The 26,332-nt window shown below is 58.0% G+C and overlaps 3 protein-coding genes across 4 annotated transcripts; 1 reads left to right on the forward strand and 2 right to left on the reverse strand.

The window, feature by feature from the left end:
• Positions 1 to 1,155: 1,155 nt before the first annotated feature.
• On the reverse strand, positions 1,156 to 4,818 carry POLR3K (RNA polymerase III subunit K). The gene is made up of 3 exons (XM_069570419.1): positions 4,032 to 4,818; positions 2,613 to 2,700; positions 1,156 to 1,750 (listed from the first exon to the last, which is right to left on the reverse strand). The coding sequence occupies exons 1-3, from the start codon at positions 4,302 to 4,304 to the stop codon at positions 1,623 to 1,625; spliced, it is 489 nt and encodes a 162-aa protein (XP_069426520.1). The 5' UTR covers positions 4,305 to 4,818; the 3' UTR covers positions 1,156 to 1,622.
• SNRNP25 (small nuclear ribonucleoprotein U11/U12 subunit 25) lies at positions 3,307 to 6,543 on the forward strand. The gene is made up of 5 exons (XM_069570420.1): positions 3,307 to 4,590; positions 5,035 to 5,125; positions 5,328 to 5,433; positions 5,791 to 5,865; positions 6,287 to 6,543. Exons 1-5 carry the CDS (start codon positions 4,549 to 4,551, stop codon positions 6,342 to 6,344), a joined length of 372 nt encoding a protein of 123 aa, XP_069426521.1. The 5' UTR covers positions 3,307 to 4,548; the 3' UTR covers positions 6,345 to 6,543.
• A 508-nt stretch (positions 6,544 to 7,051) lies between these two features.
• RHBDF1 (rhomboid 5 homolog 1) lies at positions 7,052 to 25,601 on the reverse strand. 2 transcript variants are annotated; one of them, XM_069570412.1, is made up of 19 exons: positions 25,408 to 25,601; positions 13,824 to 13,962; positions 13,624 to 13,754; positions 13,299 to 13,400; positions 12,550 to 12,763; positions 11,925 to 12,134; positions 11,720 to 11,842; positions 11,491 to 11,648; positions 10,781 to 11,038; positions 10,570 to 10,681; positions 10,371 to 10,445; positions 10,070 to 10,231; positions 9,250 to 9,350; positions 9,023 to 9,086; positions 8,549 to 8,643; positions 8,280 to 8,355; positions 8,114 to 8,214; positions 7,868 to 8,021; positions 7,052 to 7,703 (listed from the first exon to the last, which is right to left on the reverse strand). In XM_069570412.1, exons 2-19 carry the CDS (start codon positions 13,938 to 13,940, stop codon positions 7,284 to 7,286), a joined length of 2,673 nt encoding a protein of 890 aa, XP_069426513.1. In that variant the 5' UTR covers positions 13,941 to 13,962; positions 25,408 to 25,601; the 3' UTR covers positions 7,052 to 7,283. The 2 variants fall into 2 exon arrangements, with proteins under 2 accessions (XP_069426513.1, XP_069426514.1); XM_069570413.1 differs by lacking the exon at positions 13,299 to 13,400 and having other exon boundaries at positions 25,408 to 25,585.
• Positions 25,602 to 26,332: the final 731 nt, after the last annotated feature.

The following is a 26,332-nucleotide window of genomic DNA, read 5'->3' on the forward strand; positions in this document are numbered from 1 at the left end:
CAATGAAGGGGACGTGAGTTTCATCTCTGGTCCAGGAAGACCCCACGTGCCTGGGGCAACTGAGGCTGTGTGCCAGCGCTGCTGAGGCCGGGCTCCACCGCCCACCAGCCATGCGCCCTAGAGCCCGTGCTCCGCAATGAGAAGCCTGCACGCAGACAAAACAAATCAATAAAATTCAAAATTTCCTGAATTACACAAACTATACAAGCTCTATAAGACAACAATTTTCAAAAAAGTAAAACTCTGGGATTGTCCTGGTGGCCCAGTGCTTAAGACTCCACGCTCTCAATGTAGGGGGACAGGTGCAGTCCCTGGCTGGGGAACTAAGACTCTGCATGCTACAGAGCAGGACAAAAAAGTAATAAAAAGTTGGAAAAAAGCAAGAATCTGTATAAAAGTCTTAAATTTAAGGCCCATTATTTTGTAAGTGAAACTTCATTATTAGGCGATTTGGCGCAGGGAACCATATTCAAAGTCCTGTAATAAATCATCATGGAAAACCTACAAAAAAGGATATGTACACATATTATGAATACATACACACTCATGTGTACGTGTGTCTATATACGTGCGTGTGACTGAATCACTACACTGTACACCAAACACTACTATCACATTGTGAGTCAACTATAAAGTGAAAGTTGCTCAGTCGTGTCTGACGCACTGCGAGCCCATGGACCATGCAGTCCATAGAGTTCTCTAAGCCAGATACTCAAGTGGGTAGCTGTTCCCTTCTCCAGGGGATCTTCCCAACCCAGGAATTGAACCCAGGTCTCCCGCATTGCAGGCAGATTCTTTACCAGCTGAGCCACAAAGGAAGTAAACTATAGTTCAACAAAATAGAGAGATTTGGAAGCAATTAAATTTGAGGCCCTGAACCAGAAACAAATCTATCAATAACCAAAATCCTGCCCCTGTGAGCCTAGAGTGTCCTTTTTCTCTTTAGAGTAGAAAGATGGATGTAGAAAGTATTAAAAAACATACAATCTACTAAATGTACTGCAATTCCGGGAAACAAAAATATAAATAATAATTAAATAGAAATCCATGTTATTAGCAATTCCGTAACCAGTTTGGCCCTAAATATGGCAGTCGGTTTTGGGATTTATGGTTTGACGTCTACTTCTTAAGGCATTTAAAACACTGACAAGGTGATAACAAGACTGTTAACTTTAATTAAATATTCAGGATAAATTTTAATTAAATAAGTTTGCAATTAACAGTTAAATACTGAGGGGCATCTAATGTACTAAACTAGTAAGTTTTACTTTATTAGTTATGAAACAATGTAAATATTAGAGTGTTGGCTGATGGTAGGAGAACATCAACTGCCCAATAAACATGAAAGAGGAAGAGCAGGACCTCAGCAGGGTGCACTCAGGGACGGATACTCCCGTCCACACACAGCATGGGCAGAATCTGGACATTCTGAACATCAAGGAGTTAATCTGCTGACTGGGAGGCGGGCTGGACTTCCTGACTCCCCGGGCAGCCACCCTTAAAGGGTCAGCTTTCCACCACACCAGCCAAGACCCTCAGGACACACAGTTCCCACTCGCAGCTGGGAATGCACCCTGGGCAGTAAAGCACGCAGACGCTGACGCAGCTGGGCCACCCCGCCCTTAGTCCCGCCAGCGGTGTCCACACTGCGCGCTGCAGCACTTGTAGAAGGTGGTCATGGGCTCATCTGCAGAGCGGGTCTGCAGCTGCATGAAATAGGCTCGAGGATGTTCACACTTGGGACACGGCTCTGGCAACAAGAACAAACAGTGACCCACGGTTACTAAAAAAGAGAAACGATCCTCATGATCAACATGCTTGTTAAAAGTGGACATTTCATGAAACACAGCAGCAGACACTCCCCAGCTCAACTAGTATCCGTCGCCTGAGGTGCCCTGCAAGGTTTTCCTGCAAGGAAGTGTCATTTCCACGGTGCTCTCACAACTGAGGGAAGGAGACCTGTGATCTTGATTGTACTTTTTTCTTTTTTAATTTTACTTTCACTGAGATTTCAATTCAAGAACCTTGCTCTTGATGAAAACTCCTTCAAACACTCAGACACTATTTGGCGTGTAATTCACCTCCCAGTGACAAATTCTGCCCGTGAGAGATTTTTAACAGAGCAAATCTGGACGGCCCCCTCTGGGGTAAAAAGACAGTACTAATCGCCCTGAGCTCCTCCTCCTCTCTGGCCTGGTCGTGTCGAGGGCTCTCTTTCCTTCCTGGGTCACATCTGTCACTATCAGAGATGAATCAAGACTCAAATACTTACTTCACAGAATATTTAGGGCAGTTTAATACTCTTTACCTTTGACTTTAAAAGAAAACTATATTAGAACAGAATCCTTACACTGATTTTTTAATTAATCCCATCAGCATCAATATGAGATCACCCTGAGACTAACTCAGGTCTGAATCACTCCAAAGCTTGTGCCAATACTGTCTGCGCAACAAATACATTAGAGAAGAAAACAGTTTCTAGTCTCAGAAGCCCACTTGATACATCACAGACTCTGCTCTGCAGTGGCACAGCCAGCGGCCTCATCCTTACCTACAGCTCCTGGCTGCACCCTTACCCAAAGCTCTGAAACAGGAAAGGTTTTCTCTCTCACCTGCAGTAGAGTCAACATTCTCCCAGGCAGCTGCTCCACCAAGCACATCATCCACTTCTTTCAGCTTTGGATACTTCCGATTTGTTACCTAACAAACAACAAACAGCAGGTCTTCAGACTCTCCCAGGAAGCGACCAGTAGAAAGCCAGGTCACCAAACCATGCCTTCAAGTATCAGCCCAGACTCTGCTTCCTGCCTTCAACATGAAGGGAGGAATACTAAAGGAAAGCACAATTCCTGCTGTCACCGAGCAGGAATCTCCATGAGAATCAGGAGGATCCACAATTGGGATGTCCCCATAAAAAGATTCTGTGAGGACTGGATGAAGCAACTGAGCAGGAAAGGAAAAACGGCTCTGGTGTGACCCTCTTGTTCTCCCACCTCTACAATACTTGGTCACTGAAATAAGACATCCAAAGACGACTAAGGCCAAAGTGGAGCACTTGGCAGGGTGGCCCAGCCACTCTGCCCAGACAGAGCTTTTTCTATTTTCCAGGTTTTACCAGCCGTCCTTGAAATGTCACCCTTCATAATTTCAGACTCTAAACTCCCACAGCACTGCTACATGGTGGAGCAGTATATAAACATTAAGAATGAGGTAACACCGGGGAAGGCGATGGCACCCCACTCCAGTACTCTTGCCTGGAAAATCCCAAGGACAGAGGAGCCTGGTAGGCTGCGGCCCATGGGGTCGGGAAGAGTCGGACACGACTGAGCGACCTCCCTTTCACTTTTCACTTTCATGCATTGGAGAAGGAAATGGCAACCCACTCCAGTGTTCTTGCCTGGAGAACCCCAGGGACGGGGGAGCCTGGTGGGCTGCCGTCTATGGGGTCACACAGAGTCGGACACGACTGAAGTGACTTAACAGCAGCAACACCAGCGTGCTCTACTTCTAAAAATTATTAAAGGTGTTCTAAAAAGGAAAGAGGCATTATCGACGGAAAGTAACATCTGAGTTACAACTGAGTTATAACACAGTATGTATCACTCCGCACTGAATACCCAATATAGTCCAGATGTTCAGACTAGAACATAAGAGGGAACGAAAACTGAAAAATGTATACCCTAGTGTTAACAAACCAGGCGCACAAGTAAATTATAAACCGCAATGGAAGGCAAACGAGTCCTATTAAAAAAATAAGATTAGGAGAAGGGCGAGGTGGAGAAAGAGGCTGCAATTTTAAATAATCCTCCGGGTAAAAGCACGAGCGACGAGTGACATGGGTACAGAGGGGAAGAGCGACCCGGGCGCAAAAGCCCTACACAGGCCCCGGGAGCAGCGCGCGGCGGGCGGAGCGCCACGGGGCGGCCGGCAGGGCCCAAAGGACGCCGGTCCAGGCGGGGAAGGAGGCGGGGAAGGCCCGGGTCGCGCGGGCGCCTCGCGAGAGCGTCGGCCTCCGCGCCGCGCGCGCCCACCTTGCGCGTGACGTTGTGCACGTAGGGGCAGGTGTTGCACGCGAAGCGGTGGCAGCGCGGGCCCTCCTCGACGATCAGCCCGTTCCCGCAGCCCGGGCAGAAGAGCAGCATGGCCGCCACAGGCTCGGCGCTCCCGGCAGCGCCCGCGGCAGCACGGCGCCGGCGTTCCCAGCGCCCGTTGGTCCCCGCCCCGCCCCCTGCCAGCCCACCAATAATCACGCAGCCTCCCCGCCCCCAGGGAGAGCAGTGGCGGGCCGGCTCCCAGTAGCTCATCTCTCATTGGTCCTCGAGTGGCCCCGCCCCCGACGCCCGACGGTGGGGATATAGTAGCCTTCCCGGCGCGTGCGCGACCACCTCTGTCGCGCGGACCAGCTGTGCGGGCGGGGCCGGCGGGAAGCCCGGCGCACTGGAGGAGCCGCGGGTCGCGGCGCGGCCGGAGCCGCAGGACGACGAGGAGGACGAGGAGGAGGCGCTGCCGCACTCCGAGGCGGTGGACGTGTTCCAGGAGGGCCTGGCCATGGTTGTGCAAGACCCGCTGCTCTGCGACCTTCCGATCCAGGTGCGCGGGGACCGCGTCGTTCCCCCGGGCGGGGGTCGGGGCGCGGACGGACCCTAGGACCGCTGGGGGCTGCGGCCTCGGCCTGGGGAAGGCGTTTCCGAGCGTAGCGGAGCGTCTAGGCAGAAGGCTCCTGCCGGGCCTGGAGGCGAGCGAGGCTTTGGCCTCGGGTGCGAAATTTAAAGGGGCGCCGAAAAACCGACTGGTCAGGACATTTGACATGTCAGCAGTGTTTTAAAAACAACCAGAAATTGGTGTGCAGAAGCCTGGGGTAAGCAGAAATAATGTAATTTTCAAGTAAAAAGTAAAAGATCGATGTTTCCCATTTTCCGTTCTCCTCAGACTTCAGGAAGGTTCTGCCTAACTTTATAAACGCTGTCAGCTTGTCTGCCTTTGTTGTTTTGGGTGGTGAAGAGAGCTCCCACCTCCATCCTTGGTCTTTTCCAGGTTACTTTAGAAGAAGTTAATTCCCAAATAGCATTAGAATACGGCCAAGCAATGACAGTGCGAGTGTGCAAGATGGATGGAGAAGTTATGCGTAAGTGCTGCCCTCCCGCTCAGGCAGAGCAGTCTGAACCTTCACAGGAGAGGATGTTAGCAGAGCTGGTGGGTGGGAACTCCGGGCTGTGCCCAGGCCTGTTGGGCACACCCACACCTGCCCAGACTTGAGCTTTGGGAAGTTACAGAGCTTCTGGGCTCTCCTCTTGCCACCTGACGCTGGGGATCTTCTGCTTGTGCAGCTGTGGTTGTAGTCCAGAACGCCACGGTCCTGGACCTGAAGAAGGCCATCCAGAGATACGTGCAGCTCAGGCAGGAGCGCGAGGGAGGCATTCAGCACATCAGCTGGTGAGTGGAGCCTCGGCTCCTCCCTCAGCCCTTCCTGGGAGACGGGGAGGATGTGCCGGACACGAACGAGCCTTGTCATCTTCTGGGCTCTGCTCAGGATTCGGCCTAGAGCGTCAAGCTCCCTGTCCCGAGCCTTTAAAAAGGGCAGGTGTCCTGTGCCTGCGGGCCCTGCCCTAGCTGCTACTCTTCTGCGTTACCACTCGGGCAGCTGGGCAGCTGCACGTGGGGACACCTGAGGGCGTGCCGTGTGCCTGGATGTGGCTCCCCTGGCTAGAGGAGCTGCTACCAGCCCCTCGCCCGGGTGCTCTCAGCCTCCTGAATCACCCTGCTTGCGGTTTACTGAATTCCCATCTGTAGGTCATACGTGTGGAGGACATACCACTTGACCTCCGCGGGAGAGAAACTCACAGAAGACCAGAAGAAACTCCGAGAGTAAGTTCAGGCTCCGTCTTGAGCTACAGGGAGCTATCCCATCTGTGGCCCTTTTGTTCCCCAGGCCCTGCCATAGGGCTGGGGTTTCCTCCAGAGGCCCTTAAGAAAGGAGGGGTCTTAAATCCATCCTGAGGAGTGTGAGACCAGGAGAGTCCCTGACTGGACTGAGGCTGTCCTTGAAGGAACTCCCTGGAGGCCTCCCTGCCCAGAGGACAGGAGGCAGAGGAGGTGTGGCAGTTGAGGCTGCAGAGCCAGGAGAGAGGGTTATGAGTGTGCATGGCGGGGGAGCATGGCCCTGCCCCCTCCTCACCTCCCCAGCACTGTGCTCTTCCTGCCTGGCCTCTCTCATCCCACACAAGCCTCGGAGGAGTCACAGCTGGGCCCTTGTGTAGGCTGGACTCTGTCTTTCCTTCTCTTTCAGTTACGGTATCCGGAATCGGGATGAGGTGTCCTTCATCAAAAAGCTGAGACAGAAATGAATCTCCAGACTTGGACAGCTCTGTGTGCAGGCGGCTGAGCTCTTCCCTGGCAAAAGGAAGCCTTGGGCCACTGTGCCCTTTCCCCAGATGGGTGGGAGAGAGCCTGACCCCAGCTGGACTCGCCTGGACTCTCAAGTGAACCCTGATCCCAGGGCTGTGGGCCTGGCCCTGTGTACAGAATAAACCCTGTTTGCTTTGAGGTTTGGAAAGTCATGTCCCCATAGGGGGGCACAGGCGGGGACCCTGCCAGCGGTCACACCATCGGGATGCTGTACCTGAGCCCTTGGCCACCACCCCGCTCCCCAAGCCACACACACCTGTCATTTCTGCAGCGAGGAGGAAGTAAAAGCAGAGTGCCGGCTCTGTTTCTACTCGTGAGGAACAAGGGCGTCTGAGCCCAGACTGGTCAGGGCCTCCAGCTTCAGCCCATGGGTGCCTGGCTCCTAGAAAGGGACGTGGCCTGGCTGCCGTGGGGCGCTTCCAGGTGTGCGTGGGGAAGTGTGATATTCCTGGGTCCTTGTCCGTTTGTCACCTGCCAGTCACTCTGCAGAAGGGGACAGAGTGTGCGCACCTGGCCGAGGACCTCCAGCGAGGTGGACCTGACATGAATGCCCTGTTCTGGGAACTTGTGGGTGGGAGGCCTGGGGCCTGAAGGATGTCCTTCCACAGCACCCAGCCGGAAACCAGAAAGGAGGCGGCAGCTCTGGTTGAGTTAGTGGCAGCTAAAACGCTCCCGGTCTGTTTATTGGCCACGTGAGGTGGTCGTCAGAAGGCTAGTTAGAAGGCAATCTCGGCAACTAGTGTGATAAATGCCCGGAAGCACGAGGGGTTCAACAGCAGTGAACACGGCAAAGTGTGTGGGAAGCAGGGCTCCTGGGCAGAGTCCCGAGCTGCAGGCCTGGCTCCGGCCGCGGGCACACAGCCCCAGCGCCCGCCAGCTCAGTGGAGCTGAGCATCCAGCTCGTACTTCTCACAGAACTTGTCAGTGAAGGGGATGCAGGTGAGGAACTCACACCACTCGCAGCGGACAGGGTAGAAATAGAAGAGGACCACCAGGCCGGCCAGCAGGCCCAGGAAGACCAGCTGAAAGACGATGATCTGGCAGCGCTTGCGGTACAGGTCGAACTTGCCGAAGCTGATGTAGGGCAGGAAGGCAAAGGAGAGGAAGAGGCCGCTGATGAAGCCCGAGATGTGGGCGAAGTTGTCGATCCAGGGCAGCAAGCCGAAGGTGAAGAGGAAGAGCACCACGGCCAGCAGCTTGAAGAAGGCGCGCCAGGGCCGCGCCAGGATCTGCCAGCTCTGGAAGAGCTCCACGAAGAGGCAGGCCAGGATGCCGAACTGCGAGCCAGCCGGGCCCACCTGGGGGTGCAGGTGGCCCTGAGCCAGTGGGCCGCCTGCCCGCCCCCCCTCCCTTGGCCCAGGGTGGATCAGGACAGGAGCCCCAGGCGGGACAGGGCACGGCAGGAACTCGGGTCTGCTGGACCCAGTTCATGCTGGGCAGCACGTGGCAGGGGCAGCCTTACCTCTGCCCGGTATGGCAGGAAGATGGCACTAGCCAGGTTACCAGTGACGCCGCTGAGCAGGTAGATGATGGCTATGCGGTGCCAGCCCGCCAGCTTCTCCAGGTCTCGCAGGACCGTCATCTGGAAGCAGACGGACACCAGGCAGTGCAGGACCCTGTGGGGAGGGGGCACTCAGCAAGGAGCACCGACCAGCTAGTCCTGGGGTCCACCTCCCCCAGCCCCCACAGCCCACGCGGTGTCACTTGCCCAGCGTGCAAGAAGAGGGACAGCCACAGGCGGTAGAACTGGTCAGGCACCTCGGGGTTGAGGAAGGGCAGGAGCCCGCACACGTCGTCCATGCAGTGCACCTGTGCAGAGTGGCCGTGAGCGCCCGCCACGGCGGCACGCGGAGGGCCCTCCCCCAGAGGCCTACCTGGGAGCAGAGTGTGGCCTCCTCGTGGAAGTAGCCCCTCATGAAGTCACAGTACTCCCGGGAGGTGATCTCACACCTGGAAGGCCAGGCCAGAGCTGGGAGGACGCCCAGGCTCAGGTTTCCATCCCACTCGCCCACCTTCTTGGCCTGGATAGGTCCGGCCCCTTCCTCACCCCATGCCCCCCGGCATCCTGGGTCGTTTCGGACTAGATATGGGAGCAGGCCTCAGCCCCAGGGTGATGCTGTGTCCAGGACCAGGGCACCCCTACCTGCCCTTGGTGCCGATGCAGCAAGGCCGGCCCGTGATGACGCAGTCCATGTGAGGGTGGTTGGTGTGGTTCCCAGCACTGCTTTTGGTGCAGATCTGGGTCACAAATGGGGATGAGTTGGGTCAAGGTCACCCCTAATCTTGGGCCCCACACCATGCTTGGTTGGAGCAGAGATGGACAGGCTCCTAGGGTAGGAGACAGGCCCCGTTGGCCTCAAGCAAGTCACAAACGCTGGGCCTCAGTTAGGGCATCTGTCAAACTGGCATGATGTCATTTGACCTCTTAAGGCTCCGCCTGGTTCTACTTAGAGAGGGAGGCTGTAGTGGATGGGCCAGCTGGCTGAAGGCCAGGGCAGAGCATCTGAAAACGGGGTGGTCCCTCAGCGGAGACCTCTGGCATCACTGATGGGTGAGGTGTGGATTTCTCCCCAACACAGTAAGGTGGTTCCCGAACAACCCCTCCACACCAGCTCACCGGCCACTTGGTGATGTCATCTGGCCACTCATGGGGGTCCTCAGAAGAAGGCTCATCACACACCCTGCACGAGCCCAGGGTGTGGTCAGACCTCACTCTGTGCCCTCGGCTTAGCACCCTCCCACCCTACTGGACAATAAGGAGAGCAATTATACCTCCCTCCACCCCCACTCCCAGGGGAGACATGGACGAACGGAGGTGGAGGGGGGGCAGGCAGCAGGACTGACCTGGGATCCTGGTGGCAGACAGAGCCGTACCGCCTCTTTTGGCCAGCAAGGTCTGGGGCACTGGGATGCAGAGGCCACTTCACCCACACTGCCAGCGTGGACTGTGGGAGGACATGGGCTCAGCCCTGGTCAGAGCCCACCATCCCACTGTCTCCAGAAGGCCGGGATCAGAGACCCTGAGCTCCTCCCTCTGGCACTACACACCCGCGTGCCCTGCAGCCCTTCCATGAATTTGCACTCGGGAAACTGCTCGCATGTTGGGAGATTGTTATCAGTTCAAGAGCATAGTTCCTATTAGGTTGAAAACAGAAACCACCCGTGCCCAAAATTAGGCAACTCGTACAAACTGGGAGCTCCACATAAGATGATAAAAACTTGGATGACATTGTTTAAAATTTAGTGAGAAAAGTAAGGCAATACCACTTACATAAACTTATGACAGGTGCCCAAAAACAAGATGGAAGTGGGACGGCCACACCCAAATTAAGAACATGCAGAATTCCGTGGTGGTGCAGTGGTTAGGACTTGGTGCTTTCACTGCCAGGGCCTGGGTTGGATCCCTAGTCCAGAAACTAAGATCCCCAAGCCCTGCCGCGCGGCCATTAAAAAATAAAAATTAAGAACACACAGCCTGCAGGGGGAGCAGCCGGAGATGGAGGGATGGGATAAGAAGGAAAGACTGAGGCGAGGGGCCTTGCACAGACGGACTGCATCGTGTGCTGAGAACCAGGGGTTTAGGACAACTCAACCAGCTCTGCCTGAGTCCCAAGGAAACGAGGTGCAGACAAGGGTGCGAGCTGAGCTGCGGGCGGGCACTCACCGAGCACTCCTCCTCCGAGGTCTGCACGCAGCCTGACCGGTCGTTACGCACGCAGCAGGCCGAGTGCTTCTCGCGCTCGCGCGCAGCATGGATGAAACTATGCACCTGCGGATCCTGGCGCATGCACGGCGAGAACTTGGCACCCAGGTGAATGAGGGCCTCCTGCAGGGAGGACGATGCGCAGCTGCGGCCGGGCCTCTGCGAGCCCAGGGCCCCGCCTGGCCCCGCCCCGGCCTCACCGGGCCCCGCCCCGCCCCGCCCTCGCCGGGCCCCGCCTGGCCCCGCCCCGCCCTGCCCTCACCGAGCTGGGCCCGATCCAAAAGTTCTCCTGTTGCACGTACTTGACATTCTCGTAGACCCCACGGTTGCGCAGTACCTGGGAGGTGGAGAGAAAGATAAGACAGAGCTCAGTCGCGCCCCCTCCCGTCAGAGTGGGCGGGAGGGAGCCCAGACTTCGTAGGGCGGGGCCAGGAGGGCACCCGGAGGGCGCCGGGGCTCACCGAGTCTACGGTCTCGTGCTGTGAGAATCCCACGGGCGCCACGCCATAGATGCACACGGCTAGAATGGTGACGAGCGAGTGCACGAAGGTGAGCCAGTAGGTGAAGAAGGGCCTGCGGGGCAAAGCGTCAGCAGAGGCGCCATCCCCAACCTGGAGCGCCCGCGCCCACCTGGAGCCATGCCTGCCCTAAACCCCTCCCCTCGTGGCCTACCTGTGGTCGTCCATGTCCTCAATCTGGCGTTTGACATAGCTGTCGATTCGCTTGCGGTAAGTGCGGTTGGTTAGCCGGCCCACCATGCCCAGCCCGTACGGCCGCTTCTCCCTGGCAAACAACTTGCGCACCGGCATCGCGATGCGCTGGCCCCGCCGCTGCCCCGCCGTGCTCACCACCTCCTGCCGCAGCCGCACTTTGGGCTGCGGGGCCGCTGCGCCGCCCTCCTTCTGCTTGCGCCAGCCACGTTCCAGGGGTCTGGGGAGGGGGGCACTGTCACCACCAGCCCCAGCGCTCCCACACGCTGCAGTCCATCCCCGGCGGGGCCAGGACGACCCACCAAATCTGTTCTGCTCCCATGTGTGACAGGCTGAAGTCAGCCCCGCAGAGCAGAAGCAGAGCGGCCCGAGCCACTCCCGGGATGGCAGACAGGTGGGGTCAGACCTACATCTGTATTAACAACGCCACCTCCTCGTCCGCTGGATCCTCTCCAGGCTGTGGGCTCTGGGACCGCCATCCTCCTCCAGGGATGAGCAGCCCAATTTGAATGGTGCCCAGTCCTGGGGCCCCCAAACCTAGTCGCCAAGCTGGGTTCCCAGTCCATGAGATGACCTCCCCCCCCGGGGGTCCCCTTGGGCGTCATGCCTTGGAGCAGCTGCTCCTGACAGCAGGGGGCGTTTCCCCCATGGAGCTCGCCGGGAGGCACTCACAGCATCAGGTGGCTGCGCTCCAGCTCGCTGCGGTCCAGGGCGCCGCCCGTGAGGTCCACCTGCTCTGGGGCTCTCTCCCAGTCTTTAAGCGCTGCCTCCGATGGGGACTCGAACACCTCGTCTGGATAAGTGGACAGCTCCTCGTGGAGGACACCTTCCTGAGCAAACACCCATGGTCAGCGTGGGAAGCTTAGGCAGAGGGGTCAGGGTGATGGCGCCAGGCTCTTACCCGGGCAAAGAAGGACGTGTCCAGCTCGTCAGGGAAGTCAGCGGTGTCCTCCTCCAGGAAGCTGGCAGGAGTGAAGCTTCGGCGCTGGGCGCGGCGTAACGTGCCATCCCTCACCGAGCGACCCTGCCAGCGAGGGAGTAAGTGCCCGGCTCCGGCTCCGTGCAACCGACTCGCCCCTAAACCCCACCTGGGCCCCTGCACTCACCTTCACCAGCGCAGCGGCTGCCCGGAAGCTCATCTTGGCCACCGACTCGCGCTTGCGCCGCCGCGGGAGCCGGCTGAAACCGGAGCGGGAGCTGGAGAAGGAGCAGAGGGAGGCGGCACCCGGCGTGACGGGCGTGTGCGGGGCGCTCGGGCCGTCGGCGGCATCATCCGCCAAGCGGAAGGCCCGGCCCCGGGCCAGGGGGTCTACGATCTGGAGGAAGGGAGGAGATGCCGGAGTTGGGGCTGGTCTAGCCAAGGGGGCTCCTTCCCCACCCCAGACCCCACTGTGGAGAACACTGCTGCTCAACCCCCCATCCAGCAGGCCCCCGGACAGCGGCGTGGGTTCCGCCGCAGCCCAGTGCACCCAGGACCCCTCTGCGCCTGCGTTTGTGTTACAGCGCTGTCCATCCCGCGATGCTCCCAGTCCAGACGCTGGCCAAGGCTCAGGCCCAGGTCCCTGTCTTCCCTCAGGAGCCCCTCATCCCAGAGAGCGTCTCAGGTGCCTTTACAGGAGCACCCAACCACCATCCGAATCCAGGAGCTCCCAGGGACCACCTTTGCTAGGGCTGGCTGTGTCCCTGGCCCAGCCCAGAGGAGCTGAGTGAGGGGCCCAAGGGAGGGCGTACCTTCTGCATGCCCAGCTGGCACGGCCCCACATACAGAGGAGGCGGCGTCTCGGTGCTGGTCAGCGACACGTTGTCCTGGCTAGGCAGGTCTAGCTCGCGGATGACCTGGGGCTTCAGCTTCCCGTAGCGCTGGCTGCAGTGGCGGATGCTCTTGCGCTGCCACTTCTGGGTGGTGTCACTGTCCTTGCTCACTCCAAACCAGTCGGCCGTGCCCCTGCCGGGGGAGGAGCTCAGCGAGGGTGCCCGGCTGTCCCCTCCCCCGGCCCGGGCCTCAGAGGTGGTCCCCCTCGGCATGCCTGCCGCAGGCCTCCAGACCCTCCAGGGGCCCAGGTGGGCTGTGGCTGATCAAGGAGAGAAGAGGGTTCTGGCCCTGGCCACCCCTGCACAGTCAGCCAACTCCAAACTGCCACCAGAGACGGCAGGCCTGGGTGAAACAGGTGAGTGTTTCACACAAGCCCTCTCGCCATCCTTGAGGCGAGGATTTCTGGAGAGACACTGAGGCTGGACGGAGGTCAGAGTTCAGCCAGCCGGAACATGGCCACGAGCAGCAGCTGGGCCTGGCACACGGCAGAACCCAGGAAGCGGGTGCCGCAGCCCCGAGCAGGCTGCCCACAGCCCTCAGACATGCAAGCAGAAACGCTGCTGCGCCTGCCCTCAGGTGCCCCGGGGACGCCAGCAACGCTGGCAGCTCCGGGGGCGCACAAGCCATGCTCACGCTCGCGGACGCCAGCACACGCCTGCCCTGGTACCTGAGCAGGGACCGAGAGAGACGGGCACTGCGGGACGGCCCTGCGGGCAGCGGGGGGCCCGACGGAGGCAGAGTGTGGACGCGCCCAGAGCACACCCGGCGGCTGTCCGGGGCCAGAGCGTTGGGTGGGGAGACAGAGAGGAGAGAGAAGGTGCTGGGGGCAGAAAAAGGGGCAGGCGACGGCAGCCAGCCCCAGAGCAGGGGAGCGGGGATGCACGATTGAGAAGGCCCCCGCCCCGCTCCCAGCCCTGCGGCCTGAAGGGACCCTGTGTGCTGCCTCTGCCCCAGGGCCCCACCCGCCCCGAGCAGCCAGGACAGCCCAGTACCTGCGGATAGTCTGTGTGATGGACATCTGGCGCTGTAGCGCCGGCCGCCGGGGCTCCTGGTGGGGCGAAGGGATGCGGGCGGGCTCGGCCGGCATGCTCACGCTCCGCAGGAATGCCTGGCGTCTCAAGGGCTGGGCAACGGGGTCCCGGTGAGGGCGCTGGACAGGCTGGACCCACAGCCCCCGCTGCCCAGGGCCTACCTGCAGGAAGCTGGGCTCCTCTGCTGCCGGGGGCACCACGGCCGGGATGTCCAGCTTCAGCCACGGCGGCTTCTTGTGCTGCAGGCTGCTGCTGCTGTCCCTTCGGGCCTCGCCCATGGTTCAGGCAGACTAGGCGGGCCTGGAGTTAGGACACAGCGCTTTAATACTGCCGTGGGCCTCGGTTCAATCTCGGGTCGGGGAACAGGGATCCCAAAGCCACTCGGCACAGCCAAAACACAACACGGACAGGTCTCTGCGGGCCCCCAGGCCCAGGCCCGGGAGGAGGGAGAGTCAGTGATAATCAGAAGAGACGGCCCCAGCACAGCTCAGCACCCACGGGCTCACTGCCTGTCTCCGCTCTCTCAAGACACCACCGGGCACACACTGGGTCCCCAGACAACAGACATTCGGGTGACAAACAGTTCAGGACCCACCATGAGCCACTCACAGGTGCTCAGGACACACTGGTGGAGAAAAGAGGAATCCAAAACGGAGTTCCTGCACGGCTAGGGCTTGGAGTCCAGGCAGACAGGAAGCCCGCACGGACATACACTGAGCTGAAGGTTGCAAAGTGTGACGGGGATAAAGCAGCATGTGGCAACTGCCTGCCTGTGAGGGCTGTGACACAGAGCCTTTTATCTGGTACAAAAGGAAGCCTTGCGTCAGAGTAAAGACTCTCAGCCTGATCCAGAGAGCACGGCCACGGGCAGGCTGCTCCCCACACAGGATGGCCAGGGCAGAAGCGTGAGGAAGCGCGAGGGCTGAGAAGCCAGCCTGGTCTGTACACGGGGTGAATCCAAGGGTGGACTTCAGTCTCCCAGCCACCACAACAGCTGCTCCAGAGACAGAGGGCCCACTACGTCCACGACAGGGTGCAGGGGCCCTCCCTCTCTCTGAGGCGGGACCACCTGGTTTCCCAGAGGCCGAGGGTTCCTACAGCCAAGTGCTTGCCTGCGTGCCAAGCCGCTTTGGTGTCTCTTTGTGACCCTATGGGCTGTAAGGAGCCAGGTTCCTCTTTCCATGGGATTCTCCAGGCATGCTGGAGTCGGTTGCTGTGCCCTCCTCCTGGGAATCTTCCCAACGCGGGGACTGAACCCACGCCTCTTAAATCTTTCATTGGCAGAGCGTCTCTTTACCACTAAGCACCAGCTGGGAAGCCAAGGGACCTCCTAAAAACCACCTAGTGAAGCGCTGCTGTCACCACCAGGGGGCGCCACATACCAAGAAACTTCAGCAAAGATGCTCCCTGGGGGCTCAGACCATACAGAACCTGCCACAAGGCAGGAGGCCAGTGTTCGAACCCTGGGTGGGAAGATCCCCTGGAGAAGGAAATGCTACCCACTTCAGTCTTCTTGCCTGGAGAATTTTTCTATGGATAGAGGAACCTGGCAGGGTACAGTCCATGGAGGTGCAAAGGGTCAGACACGACTGAGCAGCTAACCCTCGCACTCGCACTTTGCTCAGCACCCTGAGCGCCTACGAACTACAAAACCAGTGGAGACAGCACGCCAGCTGAGATACTTCAGACCCTGAAAAATGACGCCGCTAAAGTGCTGCGCTCAATACGCCAACACACTTGGAAAACAGCAGTGGCCAAGGACTGGAAAAGGTCAGTTTTCATTCCAATCCCAAAGAAAGGCAATGCCAAAGAATGCTCAAAGTGAAAGTCCCTCAGTCGTGTCCAACTCTTTGTGACCCCATTAACTATACAGTCCATGGAATTCTCTAGGCCAGAATACTGGAGTGGGTAGCCTTTCTCTTCTCCAGGAGATCTTCCCAACCCGGGAATCAAACCCAGGTCTTCTGCACTGCAGGCAGATGCTTTACCAGCTGGGCCACAAGGGAAGTCCAAGAACACTGGAGTGGGTAGTATTCTTCAAGCAATGGAAATACCAGACCACCTTACCTGCCTCCTGAGAAATCTGTATGCAGGTCAAGAAGCAACAGTTAGAACTGGACATGGAACAACGGACTGGTTCCAAATTGGGAAAGGAGTACGTCAAGGCTGTATATTGTCACCCTGCTTATTTAATTTATATGCAAAGTACATCATGAAAATGCCAAGCTGGATGAAGCACAAGCTGGAATCAAAACTGCCGAGAGAAATATCAATAACCTCAGATATGCAGATGACACCACCCTTATGGGAGAAAGTGAAGAGGAACTAAAGAGCCTCTTGATGAAAGTGAAAGAAGAGAGTGAAAAAGTTGGCTTAAAGCTCAACATTCCAAAAACAAAGATCATGGCATTTGGTTCCATCACTTCATGGCAAATAGAAGGGGGAAACAATGGAAACAGTGACAGACTTTATTTTCTTGGGCTCCAATCACTGCAGATGGTGACTGCAGCCATGAAATTAAAAGATCCTTGGAAGAAAAGCTATGAAAAACCTAGACAGCATATTAAAAAGCAGGCATTTTTGCTGACAAAAATCCATCTAGTCAAGGCTATGGTTTTTCCAGTGTCATGTATGGATGTGAGAGCTGGACCATAAAGCTGAGTGCCAAAGAATTGATGCTTTTGGACTGTGGTGCCAGAGAAGACTCTCGAGAGCCCCTTGGACTGCAGGGGGATCCAACCAGTCCATCCTAAATGAAATCAGTCCTGAATACTCATTGGAAGGACTGATGCTGAAGCTGAAACCCCATTACTTTGACCACCTGATGGAAAGAGCTGACTCATTAGAAAAGACCCTGATGCTAGGAAAGATTGAAGGCAGGAGGAGAAGGAGACGACAGAGGATGAGATGGCTGGATGGCATCACCAACTCAATGGACGTGAGTTTGAGCAAGCTCCAGGAGTTGGTGAAGGACAGGGAGGCCTGGCGTGCTGCAGTCCATGGGGTCGTAAAGAGTCGGACACGACTGAGCGACTGAACTGAACTGACCCTAAGCCCCATATCCCTTGGGCACAGGGGCAGGGCCCAGGACCCAGAGCTGAAGGCTTGATTTGGTCCACCCCAGCCTAGCCATGGGACCATGAGGCAGCAGCCACATAAGCAGGGCTCCTTGGCACTTACTTCCCTCTTCCCAAAACGGCACTTTTGGGGCAGGTCTGCTTCCCTGGCCCCAGAGAAGAACCACAGGGCCTGGAAACACTCTACACACGGACATCACCAGGTGGGAAACATCGAAATCAGACTGATTATGTTCTCTGCAGCCGAAGACAGAGAAGCTCTATACAGTCAGCAAAAACAAGACCTGGAGCTGACTGTGACTCAGATCATGAGCTGTTTATTGCAAAATTCAGGCTGAAATTAAAGAAAGCAGGGAAAACCACTAGGCCAGTCAAATATGACATATCAAATCCCTTATTATTATACAGTGGAAGTGACAAACAGATTCAAGGGATTATATCGATAGACATACTGCCTGAAGAGCTATGGACAGAGGTTCGTAACACTGCACAGAAGGCTGTAATCAAAACCATCCCAAAGAAAGAGAAATGCATGAAGGCAAAGCGGTTGTCTGAGGAAAGTATATAGAAAAAATAGCTGAGAAAAGAAGAGAAGTGAAAGGCAAGCAAGACAAGAAAAGACATACCCACCTGAATGCAGAGTTCCAAAGAACAGCAAGGAGAGATACGAAAGCAATGCAAAAAAATAGAGGGTAACAATAGAATGGGAAAGGCTAAAGATCACCTCAAGAAAATCGGAGCTATCAAGAGGACATTTCATGCAAGGATAGGCACAGTAAAAGAGAGACATGATAAGGACATAACAGAAGACGAGATTAAGAAGAGGTGGCGAGAATACACAAAAGAACTATACAAAAAACGGTCTTGGTGACCCAGAGAATCATGATGGTGTGGTCACTCACATATAGCCAGACGTCTTAGAATGTAAAGTAAGTGGGCTTAAGGGAGCATCACTACCAACAAAGCTAGTGGAGGTGATAGAATTCCAGCTGAGCTATTTAAAATTCTCAAAGATGATGCTGTGAAAGTGCTGCACTCAATATGCCAGCAAATTTGGAAAACTCAGCAGTGGCCACAGGACCGGAAAAGGTCAGTTTTCATTCCAATCCCAAACAAAGGCAATGCCGAAGAATGTTCAAATTACCATACAATTGGCTCATTTTGCAGGACAGCAAAGTAATATGCAAAATCCTTCAAGCTAGGTTTCAACAGTACGGGAACTTCCAGATGTACAAGACGGATTTTAAAAAGGCAGAGGAACCAGAAATCAAATTGCCAACACCCACTGGATCATAGAGAAAGCAAGGGAACTCCAGAAAAACATCTACTTCTGTTTCACTGACTACGCTAAAGCCTTTGTGTGGATCACAACAAACCAGAAAATTCTTAAGAGATGGGAATACCAGACCACCTTACCTGCTTCCTGAGAAATCTGTATGCAGGTCAAGTGGCAACGGTTAGAACTGGGCATGGAACAACAGTCCGATTCAAAATTGGGAAAGAAGAACGTCAAGGTTGCATACTGTCACCCTGCTTATTTAACTTATATGCAGAGTATATCGTGCGAAATGCTGGGCTGGATGAATCACAAGCTGGAATCAAGATTGCCAGGAGAAATGTGAACAACCTCAGATATGCAGATGCATCACCCTTATGGCAGAATGTGAACAGGAACTAAAGAGCCTCTTGATGAAGGTGAAGGACAAGAGTGAAAAAGCTGACTTAAAACTCAACATTCAAAAAAGCAAGATCATGGCATCCAGTCCCATCACTTCACGGCAAACAGAAGGGGGAAAAGTGGAAACAGTGACAGATTTTATTTTCTTGGGCTCCAAAATCACTGTGGACAGTGACTGCAGCTGCAAAATTAAAAGATGCTTGCTCACTGGAAGGAAAGCTATGACCATCCTAGACAGCGTATTAAAAAGCAGAGACATCACTTTGCTGACAAAGGTCCGTCTAGTCAAAGCTATGGTTTTTCCAGTAGTCATGTATGGATGTGAGAGTTGGATCATAAAGAAGCTTGAGCACTAAAGAACAGATGCTTTTGAACTGTGGTGTTAGAGAAGACTCTTGAGAGCGCCTTGAACTACAAGGAGATCCAACCAGTCCATCCCAAAGGAAATCAGTCCTGAATATTCACTGGAAGGACAGATGCTGAAGCTGAAGCTCCAGTACTTTGGCCACCTGATGGGAAGAGCCGACTCACTGGAAAAGACCCTGATGCTGGGAAAGATTGAAGGTGGGAGGAGAAGTGGGTGGCAGAGGATGAGACGATTGGATGGCATCACTGACTCAACAGACATGAATTTGAGCAAACCCTGGGAGACAGTGAAGGATGGGGAGGCCTGGCGTGCTGCAGTCCATGGGGTCACAAAGAGTCATGACTTAGCAACTCAGCAACAACAACAAACAGAGGGTCCTTGCACAACAAGGCCAAGGGGAGCAGGGGCGTGGTAGAGACTCACTTTCTCAGCCTCTCAAAGCACCCCAGACCCTGACAGATTCCGACCTGCGGGGCCTGCGGCTCACCCACCGAGGTCACGAGACACAGCCTCTACTTCCGAGCCTCCCTCTCGACTGCCCGGTGAGATGCAGAGAGAAGACTTTACGCAGAGCGAAACTGAGGCCCAGGAAGGGAGGCTGGCCTTGCCCAAGGTCACATATTCGTGGCACCACAACTAGAGACGCAGCTGCTACTGGCTCGCTCTGCACAGACCAGGGAAGGGACCCTGCTTGGAGGCTCCACCAGCTCGCTATGGACCTGAAGCCAGGTCTGACATGACGGCGTCTTGACTGAGAACTGGGTCCCTCTGGGGTCTGAACCAGGAGACCAACTCTCAGCGTCCAACTCACACCACCACCCAGCCCAGACTTGCACGGCTGTGGCCAAGCAGCCCTCCCACCCTGGGAGGCAGCGTCCTCGTCATCCGCCAGCCCCTCCTCAGGTCAGGGAGACTGTGAGCCGCCCTGTGTGCAGGACCCTGGTCTCGAGCACCAGCGATGGAACCTCAGACAGTACTGGGCATGCTGGGAAGACAGAAGGAGCTCAGAAGCTACAGGGCTGGGACAACACTCTGGGTCACCTCCTTAGCCATGACTGGGCCGGGGCTGCCAGCTGGAGACCCGAGCAGTCAGACCCCTCAGGTGATGCTGCGCCCCTGGGGCCTTGTGGAGAGGGGCCAGAAAGGACGGGACCCCTTAGCATTTCAGGTGGAGGCCCCGGTACCGTCAGCCTGGCCCTGCCACCCAACCCCATGGCTCACAGGGCCTCATACGCTCCTGGTGAAGCTACTGCGAGGTCCGGATGGGAACCCGCAGGCGGGGTGCTGGGGACTACCCCTGCAGAAGCTTCCGCACACACACCCAGAACACCTAGATGCCGCAAGATGGTCCTCCACTCGGGAGAGTCAGAAACCCCTGCCCGCCAATAGGCGCACACCACCACCCACACCTGTGACCCTCCAAGGCCCCTCCTCACAGCTGGCTCCCCCAGGACACACATTCTGCCCATGGGGTCACCCTGCCAGGGCCTGGGTCCCCCGGGCTTGGTTGGGACCACATCCACACATGTGCTGTCCAGTCCCGCCACACCAGGCCCACAATGTCAAGGGCAGGCCTGCTCCAGAGCCACAGCTCAGTGACCACTGGACATCTCAGAGTGTGGGCTAACAGGGGCCAGGCCCCATGAAGTGGGGTGATGGGAAATTCCTGAAGATGCCCCTTCACTGGGGCCTGGGAGGAGCTACCATATGACTGGGGAGGAGGTGGGAGGGGGCGGGGGGCACACAGAGGAGCTGGGCAACCCCTGCCCCCACCAGCCAGGGCCACCGGACACAGGAGCCTCTTACGAGGAAGGCTCCAGCTCCCTCCTGGACACACAGACCTCCGGGTGCCCACCCCCACCAGCACCCACCGCATCTGGGGCTGAGGCTGGACGGCACTCCCAATGCCACACGGCTCCTTGCCCCCAGAGCCGCGGGTTCCCGGCCTGACCCTCCCTGTGTGACCAGTCCCCCCCACCGCCCCCGTCAACCCATGCCAAACTCTGGACCTCAAGCGGGTGGGGTTCACAGACAGGGTTGGGAGTGGCTCCACAGTGGGCCCCAAGGACGTGGGGGAGGGACAGGCCCAGGCCGGACAAAGAGTCTGGGCTAGAAAGGGGAACAGCGCCCGCCCAGAGGAGACAGTGGCTCAGTGTCTGGGTCTCCCACGGCACACAGGGGGCTCTTGTTCCTAGACGGCCCCTGGGGGGGTTTCCCTACAGCAACCCCTTCCACTGCCCCCAGCACAGGGCGAGACCTCAGCCCAGGGAGGGCCTGCCTGCCACGGTCACGGCATCTGGGTCACGGCATCTGAGTCACGCCAGGGACACTCGCGGCCGCCCCCTCGGGCCCAGACCTACCAGGGACTCCCAGACAGGCCCAGGGAAGCGCGGGGAGGGACGGCGCTCAGGATCGCGAGGCGACGCTGGGGGGGGCTGGGGGCCACCACAAGGCCGCTGCAAGCAGGAACCAGCAAGGCAGAGGGCTAGCGGGAGGGGGCAGGCCCCCCAAGGAGCAGCCACGGCTGATCTGGCGATGACCCCCGGGGGTCCTGGGCAGGCACTCAGGAGGGCCCGGGAAGTGGAAGACAGGGCGGGAGCCTCCTGAGACAGGGCCCTGACCCAGCTCCCTTCTGCCACCTGTAACCCTGAGCAAGCCTGAACCCTCCCCTCTGAAAACCAGAGACCACAGCAGAGCCTGGGACACACAGGTGCTCAAGAAGCAGCAGCTGATTCAGAAACGGCTCTGCCTGCCAGTGCAGGAGACAACAGTTCAATCCCTGATCCGGGAAGACCACATGTGCTGTGGAGCAATTAAGTCCACGGGCCACAGCTTCTGAAAAGCCCATGGTCCGCAAAAAGAGCAGGCACGGCAGTGAGAAGCCGGCGCACGTCACCAGGAGAGTGCCCCTGCGGGCCGCGATAGTGAAGAGCCCACACGGCAACACAGTCAAAATTAAACACACGAAAAGTATTTTTTTAAAAAACACGCTGGACCTAAAAAGAATATAATATTGTAAGTCATCTATGAAAGTGAAGTCGTGTCCAACTCTCTGCGACCGCATGGACTGTACCCACCAAGTTCCTCCATCCATGGGATTTTCCAGGCAAGAGTACTGGAGTGGGTTGCCATTTCCTTCTCCAAGTGATCTTCCCAACCCAGGGATCAAACCCTGGTCTCCCGCATTGCAAGCAGACGCTTTACCCTCTGAGCCAGCAGGGAAGCCCTTAAGCCATCTGTACTTCAACTAAAAAAGAAAGACAGGAGCAGGCTGGTGACGCCTGCCAGCTGTGGGGAGCTCCCCGAGGAGGGCCCAAGAGCAGAGCCTATCAGAGCGTGGGGCGTGGGACTGCCTGGGCAACACCCTTCAGAGGGGCTTGGTTTGGGAAGGTGTAGCCAAGCAGCAGGAGGAGATGGGGGAGAGGTTCCGGCCCACCCAGGCCTGGACAGGCCACAGCTGGGTTAAAGCTGGAGCCTTTGCTTCTGCACTGAGCCTGCCCCACACACCTGGAGGACAACGCTGACCAGGGGCGTCTGGAGGCCAAGTGGGTGGCCCGGCCTCAGGACCAGAACCACAAGCTTGGGGCCAACTCTGCCCCGGGGACCACCGGCCACCAAGGTCAGCTGCAGCAAATGGCCCCACCCCAGGATACCCGCCCCGATGTGACCCCAGGACACCCGCCCTGACGTGACCCCAGCTCACCTGCGCATGGTCCCAGGAGGGGCCAGCTGCTCCTACCTCCCACTGTGAGCCCTGACCTTTGACCCTCAGTCTCCTGTTTGACCCAGAGTCTGATACCCAGCCCCTGGTCTCCCTTGGGAGTTTTGACTCCGGTCCTCCACCACGTGCTGCTCTGGCAAAGTGGAAATGAGCTGGCTCCTCTGAGCGTCTTGACCTCCTCTGTTTCCAACATCTTATTGGGAATGACCCTGGGCAGGCCCTCATGCTCCTCACCCCCCGCCAGTGACCTTCCACTTTTCTGTGGAAGATATGAGGTTCAGAAGGGAGCAGGCAGACCTGAGACCTGGCCCTTTGCTTGCTCGGTGCCCTATGCCATCCTTAGGAGGAAAACGGATCCCTGAGCCCCAGGCACCCACACCACCTGTCACCCCATATGAACCTGCAGGGCGCCAGCCAGAACCACAGGAGACTCCCTGCTTTAGAACACCCTGAAAGGACTGCCCTGCGAGGGTGATGCAGGAAAGGGGTGCGGCCCTATGACGGGGTGCTGCCCAAAGGCTCGGCAGACACAGATGGCCCAGGGGGTCACTGGCCACCAATCAAAGCCTGTGACCCAGCTGGAGCTAACAGGGTGGAGGCACCCTGGGATCGGGGAGCACCAGGCTCAGAAAGGTGAGGGGACCCTTCTGTGACACAGCCAGCTCCAGGGTAGGGCAGGGACTTCGCTATAACAGGTTCTGGGTAGGACAATCTGGGATCTCACTGGACCTCGGGAGTCAGGTTGCAAAGCCCATCTCAAGCTGTGGAATGGAAAGACCCAAATCCCATCAACAGGCCTGGACAGAGGGCAGACGATCAGCCTGTCACCAGTCAGAGGCCCCAGAAGTGCTCCTGGCCAGCCCCACAATGTGCTCCCTGTGCCCACACAGCCCCGGGCTCAGCAGCCCTGCCCAGGACACGGCAGCTGGGGGATCGCACCCTTGAGGCCATGGGAGGGGATGCCTCGCCCCTGAACTCTACTCCTGGAGCAAGGAAGGCTTCAGCCAGCAGAAGCCTGGCACACCTGCCTCAAACCCAACTCTGGCTAGCCCCGCTGACCTGTCACAACCCCTGCAGAGGTCCTCTGCGTCCACCTTACAGATCAGGAAACTGAGGCTCAGAGAGGCCAGTCACCATCTGCAGTCACCCAGCCTCCAAGCAGTTCAAAGCCTTGGGCCATGTCTGCCCAGGAGCTGGGGAGGGGGCCATGGGCTCCCGGGGAGGGGCAGACCATCTGGGATCCTCAGGCTAGGGGAGCCAACAGCCCCTCTGAGACGCCCATGCCACCTGACCTCCACCCAGAGCATCTCAGCTCAGGGAGAAGGGAGCCACCCTCACACACCCAACCCAGAAAACAGGCAGCCGCTAAGGAATCCGATCCTTGGGCTTAAAGTAGATCCTGTCACAGACACTGAGGTGGGGGAAACAGAGCTGGGGAGGGGTGGGCAGGCAGAGGGAGGCCCTCATATCTGGGGAGACGAGCTACAGGAGGTGCCCTGAGCAACAGCTTGAGTCCAGAGACCCTGAGAGGGGCCTGGAAGGCAGGCATGACCTGAGTGATCCCTCTGAACCACAGGGCCCCTGGACTATGCACCGCCAAGGGCAATGGTTTGCCGGCCAGCCCTCGAATGCAGTGCTCCAGGTCCAGGCCCTCGGTCAGCACTCTGGGGGGAGCCTGGGGCCCCAGCACCTTTCATCCAGGGTCACCCTGCTACAAGCCGTACTGGTAGCCCCTGCTTTTCTCAAGGAAAAGGACACAGCTTGCCCTAAATAACCCGGTGGCAGGGGCTCGGCCTCAGGGAACCCTTAGGCCCCAGCCACCTGCTGGGTCGTCCAGCGTTGTCCCACCCTCTGGGTGGGGGCTAAGGGGGCTGGGGCTGGCCCCACCAGGGTGGGGAGAACCCAGCATCTACCTGGGCCAAACCTGAAAAGCCAGTTTCATCCCTGAATCTCATCTGCCAGGAAGTCCCCAGTGGGGGTTGGGGGACCTTTCCCAACACAGGGCTAGGGCCTCCAGATCCAGACCTTGCTCACCCGGATACACAGATACACACCCCCAAACTGTGCACTCGCGAGGAGAAACTCGTCAGGGACAGGTGGGCCCCCAGCAGGGCGAGCAGCCAGGCCCCCCAACCCAGGGTCCTGAGCACCTGGGATCCTGCCATCTCCCCAGCCCACCACCACCGCCCCCCCAGCACGGGGTAGTGGCCACAGGCTCAGGCCCTGGCCTGGTCCTCTTAGCCACTGAGCACAAGGTAGGAAGACGCCCGGCAGCTTCCTGCGTTGACAGGCAGGATTGTGAAGCTGAAGGTGGGCCAGCCCCTCCCCAAACCCCAGGTTCACAGCTACTGCTATTACGGAAGTCAGTCCCATCCCCAGGGAGGACGGCTGGGACAGCGACGATCCGGAGAAGTCCCACCCAGAAGTCCCACCCTCCGAGCTGGAGTTTCGACTTGAGACACCACCCACTGGCGGAGGCCGGGCAGGAAAGCGTAAAGGGCGGGGGGAGGGTACAGCTCAGAGGCGCCTGGGGACACCCGGACCCCGAGCCCTCGCGCTGCCCGGACCCTCAGCTGTCGGGCGGGGGCTGGAGCCGAGCCGTCCGGCCGGGTCAGGCCGCCGCCCGGACGCGCTAATCCGGCCACGGGCTATTTTTGCGGTCCGCCGAGTTAGGAATCCGGGGCTGGGCCGCCGCCTCCTTGCGCGGCTCGGGAAACTCCGGGAGGGAAAGTCCGGCCGTCTCGGGCGGAGACTCCTCGAAGCCGGGACGCGGCCAGACTCCCGCCGCTCTGAGCCGCTCCGGCGGCGGAGGGCTGGGGACCGGCCCTGGCGCTGCGGGCGCCGTCTCGGGACCCTCCCGGCCCGCGCCCCGCGTGCAGCCCCGCCCGGCTCGCTCACTCACCACTGCCGCCAGCGCCGGGGGTCCCGGGGGTCCTGAGGGCTGCGGGGAGGGGCTGCAGCCGCCGGCCCGAGGGCGCCCGCGCCGAGTCCCCGCCCGCCCGCCCGTCCGGCCCGCCCGTCTGCCCGGGAATGCCATGGAGCGAGGGGCGTGCGCGCCGGGGGCGGGCCCGGCTGAAGGGGGCGGCCGCGTGACTCAGGGCTCAGGAATGCGCGCGGCCCGCCCCGCCAGAGCCACCTCCTCCGAGAGGGCGGCGGGGACACCTCTGGCTGGGGGGTCGAAAGCGCCTTGGTCGGGGCAGGAGGACCTGGTGGCCCAGCTGGACCGAATCTGATGGTCAACCTCACCCGCTCCCGGACCCGGAGTGAGTCCTGGCCTTAGCAGATGCTTTGACTTGGGCTTGCAGAGTGGAGAGTCTGGGAGACAGCCCTGTATCTACAGGGACCCAAACCCCCAGCCTCCTCCAAGGCTGGGCTGCCAAGTCTCTCACTAAGTCCCTCAGAGCCTCACTGGCACACACACAGCCCTGCTTTCATGCACTGAAACACACGCTCTGCTTCTGTAACTCAGCTTGCCTCTTGCATCGTCTGGATCACTTGGATCAGCTAGTTTTGGGGGAAATGGAAACGTACAATTCTAGGAACTAAAACATCTCACTCTTGCCCCTGCTTTTGCAGTTGTCTAGCCCCTGTAACCTTAACCATGCTTGTCTGTGTAGGCAGGCAGTCCCCCCTCCCTCCCCATCCTGAGCGCCCAAAGTATCCAACAGACTACAGAACGCAGACCGGGAATTGGGACCCAATAAAGGAACTGTACACCCAACAGTCGGGGCTCGGAGCTTGTGTGCTAACTCCTCTGGGCCCGCGGCGGAATAAACCCAAGTTCTCCAACCCTCCAAGTGTAGCTTGGTTTCTCAACCGCTAGTTTC

This window comes from Ovis canadensis, chromosome 24 (assembly GCF_042477335.2).
Source record: "Ovis canadensis isolate MfBH-ARS-UI-01 breed Bighorn chromosome 24, ARS-UI_OviCan_v2, whole genome shotgun sequence".
Lineage (NCBI taxonomy): Eukaryota > Metazoa > Chordata > Mammalia > Artiodactyla > Bovidae > Ovis > Ovis canadensis.

Bases quoted from the DNA above. Each gene is read 5' to 3' on its own strand.
- RHBDF1 (XM_069570412.1), bottom strand. From the start codon at position 13,940: ATGGGCGAGGCCCGAAGGGACAGCAGCAGCAGCCTGCAGCACAAGAAG. The intron at 12,135-12,549 runs GTACGCCCTCCC...CCCTTCCTCCAG, and splicing joins GCCAGCTGGGCATGCAGAAG to ATCGTAGACCCCCTGGCCCG. The intron at 8,215-8,279 runs GTAGGCCTCTGG...CACTCTGCACAG, and splicing joins AGGCCACACTCTGCTCCCAG to GTGCACTGCATGGACGACGT.
- SNRNP25 (XM_069570420.1), top strand. From the start codon at position 4,549: ATGGTTGTGCAAGACCCGCTGCTCTGCGACCTTCCGATCCAG. The intron at 5,126-5,327 runs GTAAGTGCTGCC...CTGCTTGTGCAG, and splicing joins GATGGATGGAGAAGTTATGC to CTGTGGTTGTAGTCCAGAAC. The intron at 5,434-5,790 runs GTGAGTGGAGCC...TCCCATCTGTAG, and splicing joins GGCATTCAGCACATCAGCTG to GTCATACGTGTGGAGGACAT.
- POLR3K (XM_069570419.1), bottom strand. From the start codon at position 4,304: ATGAGCTACTGGGAGCCGGCCCGCCACTGCTCTCCCTGGGGGCGGGGA. The intron at 2,701-4,031 runs GTGGGCGCGCGC...GTTGTTTGTTAG, and splicing joins TGCACAACGTCACGCGCAAG to GTAACAAATCGGAAGTATCC. The intron at 1,751-2,612 runs GTGAGAGAGAAA...TCTTGTTGCCAG, and splicing joins GAATGTTGACTCTACTGCAG to AGCCGTGTCCCAAGTGTGAA.